Consider the following 15,808-nt stretch of genomic DNA (forward strand, 5'->3'; position numbering starts at 1 on the left):
CATCCCCCCACCCATCTCTTCACAACCCTTAAAAACTGTTGAGCACAGAAAAAATGTTCCATCACTGGTTGGACACCGTCTTAAGAGGGGATTCTCCTTTGGGATCATGAAAAGATGTAAGGAGATGATACAGACCTGGTTATTTATAGAGATTTTAACGGGGCATAGTGGATATGACATCCATCCTGCTCTTGACTTGGCCAGCCAGCCTTGACCTGCAGGTTCTCGGAGGTGGCACCCAGGGCACCACCGCTGTCCCCGAAACGTGCAGGTGCGTTGACTACAAGTCCCAGTATGCTCGGCTCGCGGAGCCCGGGCAAGGGCGGGGCAGAGCTCCGCAGTGACGTCACCGTCCCGAGGCGGGCCGGGGAGGGCAGGGCGAAGGGGCGGGACCGGGAGGTGGCCCAGCTCGCTGGTGCTGATGCAGGATGGCTGAGCTCGCAGGAGCCCGGGAGGTCTGAGCCGGGAGAGGCTCCCTCCCTGCGCATCGCCTCGTCTGCCCGCCTCGTGGTCGCGGGCAGGTGGGCCTGGGACGCAGCGCAGGGCCAGGGCAGGGCCAGGGCAGGCAGGTTTACAGCCGGCTGGGTCGAAGGCTGATAGACTGCCCACCTACTCGGTCTTTGAGGGGCCGTAGCAGCCCACCCCGCGGAGTTCGCGATGACCTGCTGAGAAGCTTCGTCCGAGGCGGCAGGAGGTGGCCTCGTTGCGGGCGGGCGGTGCGGTTCTCGACCACTTCCCTCTTTGTGCCGAAGCCCGGCCCCCCACCCATCCCCGCGCCCCCTCCCTGCCGCCGGCCGAGATGGCGGATCCAGCCGAATGCAGCATCAAAGTGATGTGCCGGTTCCGGCCACTCAACGAAGCAGAGATCCTCCGCGGGGACAAATTCATCCCCAAATTTAAAGGCGATGAGACCGTGGTGATCGGGGTAAGTGGCTGGGATGTCTGGCCTCCCCTGCTGCCCCGCGCCGCAGCCCGGCCCCTCAACGCCCCAGACCCGGCAGAAATGCTCAGGCTGCCCCTTCGGACAGCCCCTCGGGGCAGCCCTCTAGGGTGAACTTGTCGAGAAACCCCCTCCCTCCCACCCTGTAATTCCCTCACGGGCGGGTGGAGGGTCTCCTGGGGGCCGCGGGGAGGGCCCCTGGCAGCGGGGGTGGGGGTGGGGGGCGAGGAAGGGTTCGGCGCCGCCATTGTTATTGGGGTGGGGGCCCGGGAGGGCCTATTGTTCCCCGCCCTGGCCACGCCGCGTGGGTAGTGTGTTTGGGTTACCCTCAAGCCCAGGCGCCCCTTGAACTATGAGCTCTGTAACCCACAAATGATTCCAGGCATCGGTTCGATTTATCGAACACTTTGCCTCTTCTTCTCCCAATCTTGGCAAAAGAAGAAGGAAAAAAGGTACTGGAAAAATAGTAGCCTCGGCCCAGAGCTCCCACCGCGGTGTAGAAAGGGCTTCCCGCGGCGTTTCACCTTGCTGTGCGCGGGCGGCGGGGGTTGGGGGGACGCTAGTGGCCTCGGTGTCCCCGGGAGGCCTCGTATGCCTCCTCCTGCTTCCTCTCAACCCAGGCTGCCCTCCTTGGACCTCAGGGCTGACTCCTCCCCAATGGGGCGACCCCCACCTGGTGTCCGCAGAGCCTCTTCGCGGATGTGCTTCGCGCTGGGTGGAGAGGAGGCTGTGAGCCCACATGTGTGGGGCTGGGGGCCCCGAGCTCAGCCAAATAGCCTCTGTGCCCAAAGAAGTTACTTTGTGTGGCTGGGGCTCCCCCTCCCTCTTGATCTCCTTGTCACATTCCTTACCCCTTTCCCCTCCCCAGACTTGGCTCGCTTTCTGCGGCGGAGCTGCTGGTGGGGGGAGGGAATACCATTGGTTTTTAGTTCTTAAAGAAATATGTCAAACGAAAAAAGCCAGCCTTTTTTCCCGCGCCCTTCCCCCTCAGCTTTCCCCAGCGTGTGTAGCTGATGGTGCCCTCTTTGTATGCGAGCCGCGTGGGGAGGGACCGAGTTAATGGGAGCCTCCCGATCCCCGCTGACACGTTCCTGGCAGCCTGCTCGAGGCTGCTGATGCAGCCTTCCCGGCCTCAGCATTGATTAAGTGATGTCATCCCTATTACTGAGCATGCTCCGACTAACCCCCTCCCTGCCATTTCCCCCAGTGGCTGGTGTATTTAGGTCAAGTGATTGACAGGTGACAATTTACCTAGGGTGTCTGCCGGAGTCAGCCTGGCCTTTCTCATGCACCAGAGGCCGACATTTGCCGGCCAAAGCATCTTCCCCAAGGTTGTGCCGCAGTCCCTGAGAAGGGCCCTGGGGACTAGCAGGTTCTAGCTGAACCAGTAGGCAGGTGCTCTCCACCCCAGGGGAACCCAGGCAAGGCTCTGGCCTCGGGGCTTCATCTTGTACCTTCCTAAGAAATGCAGCTCCTCTTGATGGACGACCTCTTCTCCCCATTTTCACAGTCATCAGGAAACCCTGACCTCCAAATGCTATGTGGATGGCCGGTCATCCTGAGAGCTGACCTAAGAGGGCAGGAAAGAGGGATTTTCTCTCTGCTTAGTATTAAGTCGAAGAAAAGATGTATGCTACAATTATTGATGAGGAGGAAAATTCCATAGTTAATGGTGGACACAGGATAGTGACATATCTATGGCCAGTACATGGGGCAGATAGTAGCTTGTTGGGTTACACTTCTAAGCTAAAATCAGCCTACAGTCTGATTTGCTATGTCCTAAGCCAGGCTGTGGTTTTAGATAGAGTGGGAGTTACTGGGGACATCTAGTCCCTGCCCCTTGTCTTGTAACAATGTTTTACAAATGTGCAGCACTAGAACATGTTCTGGTGATGCTATATTTTTTCAGAGGTTTTAAAGAAAAACTAAAGTTACTACTTCTTTCTCTTCTTCTCCTCGTTCTTCCTTTTTCTTTCTCCTCTTCTTCCTCCTTCTCTTTCTCCCTCTTCTAAGAGTGGTATCCCAGGACTAATGAAGTAGAGTAATAAGTCATCCCTTCTGATCTGTGTGCAAAGCAGAGATCCTTAATTTTAGGGTTATCCTTTAATTTTATGACACTACTTTATTTCCCATCTACATGCACATATGTTATTGATTGAATAAAACAAAGTTACCATATAAAATAAGTATATCAAACAAAAGATTGTGGATGTGAATATACATGTCTTCATGTATATTCTTCAACAGCTCTTCAACTGTTAACTGAAAATTTGGGTCTTCTTACTATAATCGTTTAATGTAACAGTTTTCAGCTCTCTTTAAGGTACATTTTTGTTGCTATAAAGCATTCATATAGAAAAGTGTTTTCATACGTGTACAGCTTGATGATTTTTTATAAAGTAAACACTCCCTTATAACCACTTCTTAGACTAAGACACAGACATTTTCAGGACCCCTGAAGTCCCCCTAGTGTCCCTCCCATTCAGTAACTCCTTCTGCCTCAGGGTAACTACTATTCTGGCTTCTAATGCCATAGATTAGTTGTCTTTTTTTTTTTTTTTAAGCTTTATATACATAAAACCATTCAGTGTGTTCACTTTTGTGTGTGAGTTCTTGTGCTCGACATTGTGCTTGTCAGATTCATCCATGTTGTGGCGTGAAACTGCAGTTTGTTCATCCTGCTTGTTTTGTAGTATCTCATTGTGTGAATGTACCACAGTTTGTTTATCCAGTGAACTGTTTGGGTAGATTCCACTTTAGGGCTAATATGGACAGAGCTGCTCTGAATATTCTTTTCCACATCTTTTGGTGAGTGTGGCACAGAACAGAAGACTGTCAGATGCTGAAGGGTGTTGGAACTTGGGTTGGCATGTGCTGGGACCCTTTCCATTCCTCATTAATAATGTGTAACTAAAGGAAGTGACAGTTCTGGCAACCTGTATCATGCTTTGTACACTGGGTAGAATGGTTCCCAAGTGAATTCAGTTGGAACCAGCCCACGTGGTGGAGGGCAGGTGGCAGTGGAGACTGCCTTAGCACTCCCTTCCTCGCTTGCAGGGGTGCAGATTGTGGGGATGACCAAAGAAGCCTAGAGCCATCTACAAATGTCAGTCCCCTTCACTCACAACAGAGACAAGTGAAGAATAAATTTCTGTGCCGTTAGTTGTGAGCCCAAACTCGGAATCCCAGAAATTCTTTTTGTTTTTGAAACTGGGGTCATTGTTTTCCTTCACAATATTGTTCAGTTCTTATGGAGATGTATGGTAAGGGGGAGATTTTGCAGGTAGAATTTCTAGAGTTCTCTTTTTAAGAAAATGACCTGTCTTGGAGGGATTATTCTACCATTCTTGCATTTTTTTTTCAGCTCCTGTGCAGAACTTTCTTTCCCTGACTGCCCCAGCCACAGTCTCTCCCCACTATGAACTCCTGTAGCATTTATTTTGTATATGATCTCGTAATTTTTTTTTGCCTTAGATTATTATTAATTTTGATCGTATGTCTAATGACATTGTAAGCCATGTGTAGAGACAAGGCCCATCCATTTTTTGCTTCTTTGCACTTCCCAGGGCCTTGCCCATAGAAGGCATTTAATATTTATTGACCTGTTTGTTGAGTCTAGAAAGTCTTTGGTATATTTAACTGGACTTTTAATTGCCTGTAGGCTGTGTGGAGTAGTTAAAAAACAATTTAAAAGAGATGTGCTATTCCTTTGAGCAGGCCTGGTAAGAAAGCATATACTATACTTCAGTGTTATAAGAAAATTGGGAAAGAACTGTATTTGGCTTTGTTAAAAATTAGGAGAGATAATGACGCTGGTGGTGAGCTGGAAGCGGAGGGTGTGGGTGGGGGACCCCACATTAATTCTTCAGAGAAAAATATTGGATTTACAGCATTTCTCAGAATCCTCCTCCATTAGCTGCTAAAAATCTGGGTGAGTCATCCATTACTTTGAGCTCTGCTGATCGGTTTTGATGCATCTGTATTGATGGAACTCCGTCTTGGAGAGTTCTCAGTAAGGTTCTTCGAAATGGACTGTCACATTTCAGTTTGTTTACCATCCTGGGAAAGCAGGTCTTGTTAACCATGGGTGCTTCCCCTCTGTGGCAATGTAAGTTTTGACTGGTTTGAAAGTCAAAGTGAAACACCAGCCGCAAACCCTGAGCCGGTCACTGGTGTTGAAAGTGGCCTCCGCCTGTAGGAACTCAGATTAGTTCTGGGCAGCGGATGGGGTTGGGGGAAGGCAGGGGCCAGGACAGAGATCAAATTCCAAGCCTGAGTTATGGTTGTGGAGATTATGGGCTGAAGACATGAAGAAATATGGCTATAACTTTTCTTTTTGTCCATAGTAATGGTCTTTAAAAGCAAGCATGTTTTCTTTTAAAATTTACACAGAGTCAAATCACTTTTTTGGGGTGTATAGTTCTATTGTAGGGGGTTTGAAAAATACATAGAGTTGTGTAGCTGTGCTGTATTAGTTTTCTGTTCCTGCTGGAACAAATTACCACAAATTTAAAGCCTTAAAACTATACAAGTTTATTATCATACAATTTCCATAGGTCCTGTGGACAAAGAATGTCTCCTGCCATTTCTATAAACAAAGGATATTGTGACCATAAAGCCATCAATCACTGCAGCTGCCCCTGATGGTGCGCTCCGAGGGGAATTCAGGATGGAGAAAGCAGGATATAGGCCCTAGATAGTTAAGATGTATGTCAGAGGAATGATTTCGATAAGCCCAGACTCTCTTCTTCCCATACATAGAAAAGTACCAAAATCATTAACTTGAGGTGTCTGTTTCTTGTGTTTAGCAGTAATCTTTTGATGTTCAAATACATGTTTGTTTTTGTTTTTTTTTTCCCAGTAAAAGCTTCTGGCTCCACCCTTACCCCTTTGGATAGGCCCTCAGAGCCGTCTGAGAGGCTGCCATCCCAGGCTATAGTCCTCAGTGATGCCCCAAATAAAACATAATTCTCAACTTTCACATTGTGCTTCCCCCCCCCCCCCCAATTGGTAGAAGTACATCAATTCAGCTGATTTCTCTGTTTAGAGCCTCACAAGGTCCAGAGCAAGGTGTTGGCAGCGCTATGTTCTTTTCTGGAGGGTCTAGGGGAAACTCTATTTCTTTGCTTATTCAGGTTGTTGGCAGAATTCAGTTCCTATGGTTGTAGGACTGAGGTTCCCCTTTCCTTGCTAGCTGTCAGGCTGTGCTGTTCTCACTTCTGGAGGCCATGCTCAGGTCCTAGCCACATGGCCCCCTTCCTCCACCTTAAGAGCCAGTAGTGGGTGGATCCCATCTCATGCTTCAAATTTCTCCTGTCTCTTCTTCCACAGCACCTCTCTCTCACTGACTCCTCTGCCTCCCTCTTCCATGTTTAAGGGCCCATGTGAGTATAGTGAACCCACCCAGGTAATCTGGGATAATCTCCCTATTTTAAGGTCAGCTGATTAGCAACCTTAATTCCATCTGCAAAGCTCCTTTTACCTTGGTAACAGTCACATATTCACAGGTAGCAGGGATTAGAGTATGGACATCTTTTGGGGCCGTTATTCTGCCTACCACATACCACCAACAGTTTCATCTCTCTTAACCTCCAGCAACCACTTACCTGTTCTTCCTCTCTATAATTTTGCCTTTTCAGATTGTCATAAAAATGGAATCATAAATTGTGTCTTTCTGAGCCTGGGTTCTTTTACTTAGTAATCCTTTGAGATTTATGTTGTTGTTGCCTGTACCAATAGTTCATTCCTTTTTATTGCTTAGTGTATTCCTTTATATGAATATACCACAGTTTGTTTATCCATTCACCTGTTGAAGGACATTTGGGTTGTTTCCAGTCTGGGATGATTATGAATAAAGCTGCTGTAAACCTTTGCATATAGGTTGTTGTGTAAGTACAAATTTTTATTTCTCTTGGACAAATACCCATGAGTGGGATTGCTAGATCTTCTCATAACTGTTTATTTAAGAAACTGCCAAACAGTTTTCCAAAGTGATTGTACCATTTTGTGTCCCACCTGAAAGTAGTGACATTTTAAGCCAGAGTTTTAAAGAGTTTATTCAGTCATTGTGTCTAAGTGAAGACTGACTGTGGTGTTTAGTGGTGCTGAGGTACGTCAGTCTTTCATTCCCCTGTGCCCTAAATTCAGAGCTGTTTACATCACCTGAAAATAAATTAGCAGTTCCCTGTAAACCTAGCCTCTGAAACCCTGGAATGAGTGAACACAAGACAGTAGCTATAACCTAGCATATGTCACAGGAAGCCATTCCTGGTGGTGATGAGCACACTGTTGGTGCTACGTGAAGGAGCAGGGTTGGTAGAAGCAGTAGGGAGAGTCAGAATTGAGTTTGGATTCACTCGCTCACTGTGGGGCTTTTCTCCATTCCTTTGCTTTTCTGGGCCTCGGTCTTATTTAAAGTGGAGATAATTCTCTAACAGGGTTGTTGGGATGAAATCAAATGAAGTGGTTGAGACAGCATTCGATGTAGAGAAAATGCTCAAAAAATGCTAACGATCTCCTACGTTTCCTATTCCCCTTGTAATTTTCATCATATTCAGAATTAGCCCTGCCCCCCAAGATGACTGCCCTTTACTCTGGCTTGTCCCTGAAAACTTTGTTTGCATCCTCATTTCTTGGGCATTTGTTCACCACATTCTCCACTGGAATAGCCTCTTTTCATCTTATGTGTGGAATTCCTAACCATCTGGAAGGCAGATCTCAGGTTCTGTTTACTTATAGGCGATATCAGCTGTTCCTTTTATCTGCAGTGATCACATATGTGTGTGTGCTTGTGTGCGTGCGTGCATGTGTGTTCCCTCCCCATGTAAATTACAAGCTTCTCAGAAGCAGGAGCTGGGCTGGGTTGTTTTTTTTTTTAAGCATCTTAGTCCTTTTTACTGTCATTTTCTAGTGCTTAGTAAGTGTATCTTGATTGACAGTTCTGTCTTCCCCTGTTCCCTGTCTGGAATCAAATCTCCCTAAATGCCAATTTCTGCATTTCCTTAAATAACTTGGGCATCACTGGGGATTTCCCTCTGCCTCCACCTGTGCTTGTCTGGCCCAGCTCCCCTGTTTAACGACAGCGTTTTTGCATCTTTGGCTCTTCTCCTCCATGCAGTATAGAAACCTCCCCCACCTTTGGGTCCCCTTTAGTCCCTACCTCAGATTTCTCACCTGTGTCTACTTATTAAACAAGCAAAGCTGCCTACTCCCTAATGGTTTCTCTTGAGTTGAAAAAAAAAAAAGCTCCCTGACAGATCCGATTTCACCTTGCTTCTCTCAGGTTTTCCATAAAGTCCTGTTTTTGTGGCTGAGAAGGCTCCTCCCTTAACCCGTTTGCTGCACATCAGCCAAGTCCCTTTTAGTAGGAACCGAGGTGTTGAGTTTGTGGTTATTTGCAAATGTTGCTGAGCTTGAGAGACTTTTAGATTTATCATAGTTTCCCCAGCACCAAACTTGGATGTGCCTCAGACAGCCCAGGACCAGTTCCCAGCTTTGTGACTTCTTAGCTTTATGAACTTGGAGAACATGCTAAGCCACACTAAGGTTCAATTTCCTGGCCTGTGAAATAGGGACAATAACACTCTCCACCCTCTAGGGTCCCTCTGATGTTTACACGTGCTCATGAGTGTAAGAGTGCCAAGTACCTGGAATATAGCGGGTGTTCAGAAAATGTACCCTGTTATAAGACCCACAGTGGTTACTTGTCTGTACTCTTGTCAGACTGACTAATCATAAGAAAGCATAAGACCCTTCACAGGTTCCCTGGTGCCCTCAGGTTATGTTAAGAAAAAATTATTCTGACACTTCTAAAAATAGGAAGACAGACGATTGTGATAGATGTTAATACTGTGGTCACAGGAGAGAGAAATCAGGCTCAATTTCAAGTACAGGTTCAAGCAGGTCAGGTAGGTGGATGGACAGTCACTAAGGAGAGACACGAAAGGTTGGGGAACTTCTTGCTAAACCAGCCTAAGAAGATTCTTGCTGAAGGCAGTCAGATATTCAAGGTATTAAGATCAGCTATGGATGTCTCGAGGGTGATAAGATATTGAAGGTGGAGGATTCTTGCTAAAACTGGACTCTTCAAGGACAGATGTGGAAGTCTAAGGTCAAGGCTCGGTGGAGAAGAGGGCTCAGAGGAGCCAGACTGAAGCTTGGTCAAGCAGAGTCTTTATCAGTTGGAAGCCAGATGCTTCAGTGGGGCATTGGAGACCTTCCGCACTCTGGGCCTGTCTACCTTCCTCACCTCACCCCCTCGCCCCATGTTCCATCCATTCCCCTAAAATATTACGTTCTTCTTCCCGACAGCTGCTCACATCCCACATGCCTGGGATGACCATCCTCAAAGCGTACCTGCCTGGCAACATCCATTCGCCTTTAGAATCTCATCCTATAGTGTCTTCTCTGAGACCTTTTTTGACCATCCCCCTCATCCCCCTACCCTGGCCAGGCTAGACGCTTCCTCCGGGGAACCCCCTGAGCCATGCACTACTCCTGTCGGACCACCCCAAGAACTGCATTTCATCTATTTGGGTATATGTGTCCTTTCCTCCAATTAGACTAAACCCCTCGTTGGGCAGGAAATGTGGGCCATTTATTTCCATCTCTAAGGCCAGGAACAGTGCCTGGAACAGAGCAGTTGCTCAGTACAAGATGGCTTTTCAAAGAAGTGAAAGAATGCTGACCCTCCTGAGCTTTCAGAAGTCTGAGCCTGGGGTTATTTGCTTCGATTTGACTTCTGCTCTCTGTCCAGCTCTGGTAACTTTTTCCCTACTTTGGACAGCTTCATGGTTTTGTTGCTATTGTCTTAAAAGTAATAGCCTTTTCAGGGGTCCTGGTATAGCCCATGCTCATTGAAAAAAAACCTCACACTGTGCAGAAAAGCATAAAGAACAGGGTAAAAATCACTTTTAATTTTACAAACCAGAAAACATCATTGTTAACATTTTATTGTTTATTCTAGCTCTCTTCTGTTCTATAGAAAACATAATTTGTTTTAAAACGAAGATATGATTTTCAAAGATATGATTATGGTCTGTTTAAAACCCACCATTTTACTTAACGGGTTACCTGAGACATCAGCATTTTTAGAGGCTGTATGTAACTCCATTATGTATCTAATACTTCATTTAACCATCTTCTACTGATAGACATATGTTTTTTTCCATTTTATTTTTCTCTTGTAAACAAAAGTGTGGTGAACAAGAGTATGCACATCTCTTTGTGCCATTGCCATTGCCCAATTTTTTGTTAGAACACAGTCCTAGAATTGGGATTTCTGGCTAAAAGGATATGGATGATTTTAAGGTATCCATAGTTTTGAGAGGGAGCAATTTAGAGACAGTGAATTGTCTGTGGTTTTATATTCTCACTTCTCTGCCCACTGCACGGAGTTGCTGCCAGTTTGTCTCATAAGGCATCCCTTCCTACCTGAGCTAAATTAAATTCTTACTAAGGCGTGTGCTTCGTTATGCACTGTTAACCCCTAGATCCAGAACACGGCGATGCCTTCAGACTTTTAATGTGAACCGTAGGATTTTGTAGGCTGTGTCTTGTCAGTTTCAATATCCTAAAGGATGTTTGTTTCTTGGAGGTGATCAAAACCTAAATCTCTCTTGAGACAGAGAGAGATGGAGGTCAAGACTGTGGTCTTAAAGAAAACTAGGATGGGTGTGCTCTTTCTTCTCAGAGCTAACAGTGAATGGGCTGTGACAGCGTCTGGGCAGTGGTGAGTGGGGGCGGGAAATAATAGCCCTCCCAGGAGAAGCCCCAGAAAAAGCTTTTTCCTTTCCCTTTTGATGACTAGGTAGTCTTAAAAAGTTATATACATTTCAAGCACACACCAGAGTAGAAAGAATATCAGAATGTACCCCTACGAATCTGTCAGCCAGTTTGAACTATCATCGACAAATGGGCCAGTCTTATTTTTTCTATACACCTTTAACCTTTCCCCCCACCAAACACTCGATTATTTTAAAGTTAAATCTAATATCTTGCATTATTTTATCCCAAACTTTAATATATATCTCTGAAAGATCAGGACTCTTAAAACCACAATAACATTATCACAACAAAATGTAAACATTTCCTTAATGTCAAATACCCAAACTCCCCCCATTGCCTAATAAATTTCTTCTACAGTTGACTTGCTCAAATCACAACACTAGGCACTATTGTTTACAAGTGTGGAGAGAAAGAAATATACCGACCGTACATACCGACCCTGGAGTAAGGCGGAGGGCGGCTTTGCACAGAATCACGTGTGGCAGTAGAAGTACACACAGAGCAATCTGGGCTAATCAAGATTTCCAGCCCATCTCCCTCAACAATGGTCACGTCCTAGTTACTCTCTTTAATAAACCAATGCTGGCATTGCACTGTCACCCAGAAAAGCTGTTTAAAGAGCTGCATGCTTTGGAGCTTTTCCCCTGCTACGAGGGCTCCCTTGCTTTAGTTGGCTTGCATAAACGTCAGGAAAGCAAACAGACGTGTCATGCACTTGTCTCTGAGCTCAGTACCCACCCTGATGAAACTGGTATCAGCTACATCTGGAGCAATTCTTTCAGGTGCGTTTTGGGGTATGAGTATTTATCATCTTTTCAGTCACTGAATACCCATCCATAATGTGAATTGGATACTGGAAAATAAATCCACAGAACTGAAGGGAAAGCATAGTTGAGAACAGAATTCAGTGCAACACAATACTTTAAGGAAAAAGGTTTGTAGTTCTCCATATATGGTTTTCTTGTTGTTCCTTTTCTCATTAAAAATGAGACTTTTGAAGGGCGTTGGGGTTGGAGAAAAAGTGTAAATAAAAAACAAATCCCAGTAACTGATGTTTTATCTTTAACTGCAGCGCATGGGCGTAAGAGCTACTGATCAATACTGTTGTTATTTTAGAAGCATTTTATTGAAAGATCTTGGTTACACACTTCTGGATTGACAAATCTCAGGGCTCTCTCACAGAGCCATCTCTCCCACTTCCAGGTGCATTTTGCCTCGTGAGGAGGCAAAGAACAGCCTGCTTCAAGTCTCTGAGGAGGTTATCTCGTAGTTTTTACTGAACAAACTGTCTGGCTCTCACTCCACAGAGATTATTGTTTTTCATCTGGGAACTGGGGCGAATAACAACTCCATCTGACATCAGAAACTTTGGATGGATGTGGGGGAACGGACTTCTGTTCCTCTTTCACAGGCACCTCCTCTCCTCCTCCATGGAGAGGAGCAGGTGCCTATCTAGTCAATGTCGAAACCCCTGTTGGTTCTGGTGCCTGGTGGGCAGGCTTCCAGGGGAGGTGGTCAGTTCCTTCCTGCATCTGGCCTCTGGTAAGCTGACCCCTGCAGGGGCTGGCTTCCTGGGGCTATTTTTCCTCAGCATCATCCACTGCAGAGTAGGTAAGTTAGTCTGGGCCCACAGATTCAGGCCCATGAGGGCTGGTCTCAAGGTTAAGAACAAATGGGGCTGTGGGAGGATGGAGTGGTGAGGTGAGTAAAGCAGGAGGACCACAGAAGCCTCCTTGCCTGAGACTCTGGCCAGATTTAATACTGGGATGATGGGTGCTAGTACCCTTCCCAGGTGATGGTGTTTGGATACCTGCTCCTACAGCAGACTTGCTCAACCCTCACTCCTGGGGTGAGGGGGGAGAAGGGGACAAGGGGACTGACTGTTGGGGAGGTTTCTGGCATTCCAGGGTCCCTGGTACTAATGTCATCACGATAGCATCGAAACTGTCTTCTAACTACTAGTAGTTTGTTTATATAATATTTGTGAAAGTAGGCTTTAGAAGGGAAATGTTTAGCTCTTCGGTAATAATTACTAAACAACACAACCTACTAATTATCTGCTCAAACAAGTGAGAGAAAAACCACCCAAGGTACCATATCCTAGAGTAACACTCACTTGCTCACATGTGCTGTTAAATTTTCCTTAATATATATGGCTCTTGGAAAAGGCTGGTTTGGGGATCTATTTTAAACATTATTTTCTGATCTAGACATTTATCCAAACAAATTTGTAAAGGGGAAAATATATATCTAATACTTGCTTCCTTAGTTCTGTTAAAAACAAATATAAAGAGGTAGCATATAGGTTGATGTAAAACTTTAAATTAAATGAGTTCTTTATTATGAAAAATGTTTCCTTTTATAGAGGCTTTAGACTTTTTGGAGCTTCATTGTGATACTATGCCTTCCAAAATGGTAGCCACTAGCCTAGTGTGACTATTAAGCACTTGCAATGTGGGTCGTCCAAATTGGGATGTGCAGGAGATGTAACATTCAACCTGGCTTTCAGAGGCTCTATACAATATTCTGATTGTTTTTTGCATTTATTAATTTTGGTTCCAGTTTGGTATATTGAGGGCTTATCGTGTGTGTGCAAAGCTCATGCTAAGCATTATGGACTTACTGTTATAAGACAAGATCCCTGCCATCAATAACCTTATATATAATTAATTCAATGGGAGGAAGCAACTAAAAAAAGAAGTTAGCTCGCTACCAGTGTCCAAAGGGAAGAGGAAACACAGCCTTGTTGGAGTTGAAAAGAGAGAAAGCCCAGCCAGTGGTGTTAGGGAAACCTCGGGCAGAGGGACCATTTGAACCTGACCTTGAAGCTGGGGTACGAATCTGCTTTGCAAAATGTCCTGATCTTTATCTTCAGTTACTTTGCAATTCTGCGTAGCCGCTTGACCGATTTCAGTTTTGAATATTGTTGAGAAAAGATCTGAGAAGGGCTGTGTGCTGTAGCCCGGGCCATCTTTCTCCTGTCACTCCAGCTGCCCCCACCAGTATTGTGCCCTGAGCTCCCGGGAGGAACGGCCCACCCCGCATCCCGTAATTAAGTATCAGTCATCTGCGGCAGCAGCGGGTTTGTGATGCGTTTGTTGTGTTGTCTTTGGAAAACGGCACGATGCGGCCCTGCTGCCCGGCTCCCGCTGCAGCCAGCCTGGGGACCGGACCCCAGCCCGGGGCCGCGCCTGCCCCCTAAGGCCGGCGGCTTTCAGTTCCGGGCGGGGAGCGCCACGGTGATGGCAAATCTACCTCGTACCTTCTGCCTCCATTCTATGGCTAATGCTGGGAATGATGAAACCTCTTGTCCGGGAAATGCATTCTCCTTCAGCACAGGCACCTTCTAATGAGGTCCCTCCCCGCTGCGGAACAAAAGCTCCCATTAGGAGGGCCTGGGGGGATGGGGTGGGGGGGGGGAGGCAGCGCGGCTGTGGGAAACCAAGGCAACGCGCCTCTGCAGCTCTCAGGTGCCTCTTCTTTGTCCTGGCCTCCCTCTGGGGGAGAGAGGTCGCCTTGCAGGTGAAGGCCACGCAGCTCTTGGGAGAAGGAGTCGGTTTCTGCTGGAAACTCGCTCTTTTCCACCCCCACTCATGTCCGTGTCTGTCGGAGTTGGCACAGCACTGAGTTCTCCTCCTCTGTAAATGGCAGAAGCGCTGTTTCACATGGTGGTAACGGGAAAGCACAGCAATGCAAAACTAGCCGTAATCTCGCTGCCCGGCACATCCACTTAAATTTTTTATATCCTCCATTTTCCTCTCTTGGTTGATATTTAACAGTTTGGAAAATAAATGCATTTCCAACCATAGATATAAAATTCTGCCTTTAAAAAAAAATTTAAGCTTACACCATAAAGGATTTTCCATGTTGTATAATATCTGAATGGTTACAGTTTTCAATAGTGACTTGCATGTGCCTTAGGCTGATAGAGCCCAGTTTGGTCATTCAGATCTTGTTTCCCCTTGCTCTGGGTGATGGTTTAGTGATCATGTGCGTGCGCAGAGCTGTTTTCTTTTGTCATTTCTAGAGGATACATTCTCCAGTAGTTGATTTTCTGGACCCAGTGCTGTGAACACTTTTATTGATGCTATTCAGTGTTACCCTGTTGCTTTCTGTAGGGGTCTACCAACTCCTATGGCCTCCGGGGATACATGAGCATCCCTTTTGGCACGGATTTAATTTTTGAGGTAAAGGTGATAATCATTTGAGAGGGTGATTTAGAGAGAAATAGTCTGGGATTCATGTGTTTTGGGTTCTGTTCCAGGCGTTTCCTCTGCTTTATATGAATTTTAAACCGAAAGTGTAACTGTTCAGTTATCTGTGTTAATTTGGAGCACTGCTGTAAGTGGGCACTTCTGGGGTCAGGCTGGGCTTTATAGGGGAAGCAAGGATTTGGAAGGGTTGCTGTACATCGCCTCCCAATGTTCATCAGAGGAATTGTTGGGAGGAGGTGGTTTATGCTTGGGTTTAACTCGGGACTCTTCCCACGTGCTCACAGATATGATTACTGGTGTCGTTGCACTGGACGAGCTCCAGACACCTCTCTCCTAACAGCAGCATGCAAAGGGATACGTTTTGCTAGATGACCTGGGGCATCTTGTAGGAATCCATCCTTCCAGGGGGTATGGTAACACCACACAGGAAGCATGACTTCATGCTTTGATGGTTCTGTACACTGCGGGGACCAGCATGCTCTTTAGTTCTGGGGTAGCCCCCCAACCAGGCTCGTGGTCCTGTGGGCATCACTGGCAAACCCAGTGCCGGGAAGCGAGAACCCGGGTGAGGTAAACAAAAAAGAAAAGGCAAGAGGAAGAGGCTGAAAAAGAGAGGAAAGGAGTGCCTGTGGGCTGCCTTCCTGGATGTCTTTGTTCTCTATTTGACTAGCGAAGACTGGACACATTTCTTTTCTTACAAAATTGACTACACAGTACTGCTCTGTATTGCATAGGTTTCGTCACTCTTTTTAGGTGCCTTAATTGCTGTGTTGAACACCCTTTATTTAAGAAGCTAATTCTTTTGTGAAAATTTTACTGATAACTCTGATTAAATCTTATGTTTATAAAAAATGATCAATTAAGACAT

General features: G+C 46.1%; 1 protein-coding gene across 1 annotated transcript in view; it reads left to right on the forward strand.

Moving 5' to 3' along the window:
• The first annotated feature begins 276 nt into the window (after positions 1 to 276).
• KIF5C (kinesin family member 5C) overlaps positions 277 to 15,808 on the forward strand; it is a 145,774-nt gene continuing 130,242 nt past the window's right edge. Inside the window, exon 1 of the mRNA XM_010950260.3 lies at positions 277 to 925. Within this exon, the coding sequence (XP_010948562.1) occupies positions 800 to 925 (126 nt within the window). The 5' untranslated portion in view covers positions 277 to 799. The remainder of the gene's footprint in view (positions 926 to 15,808) is intronic.

The sequence above is a fragment of the Camelus bactrianus genome, chromosome 5 (assembly GCF_048773025.1).
Source record: "Camelus bactrianus isolate YW-2024 breed Bactrian camel chromosome 5, ASM4877302v1, whole genome shotgun sequence".
NCBI classification, from domain to species: Eukaryota; Metazoa; Chordata; class Mammalia; order Artiodactyla; family Camelidae; genus Camelus; species Camelus bactrianus.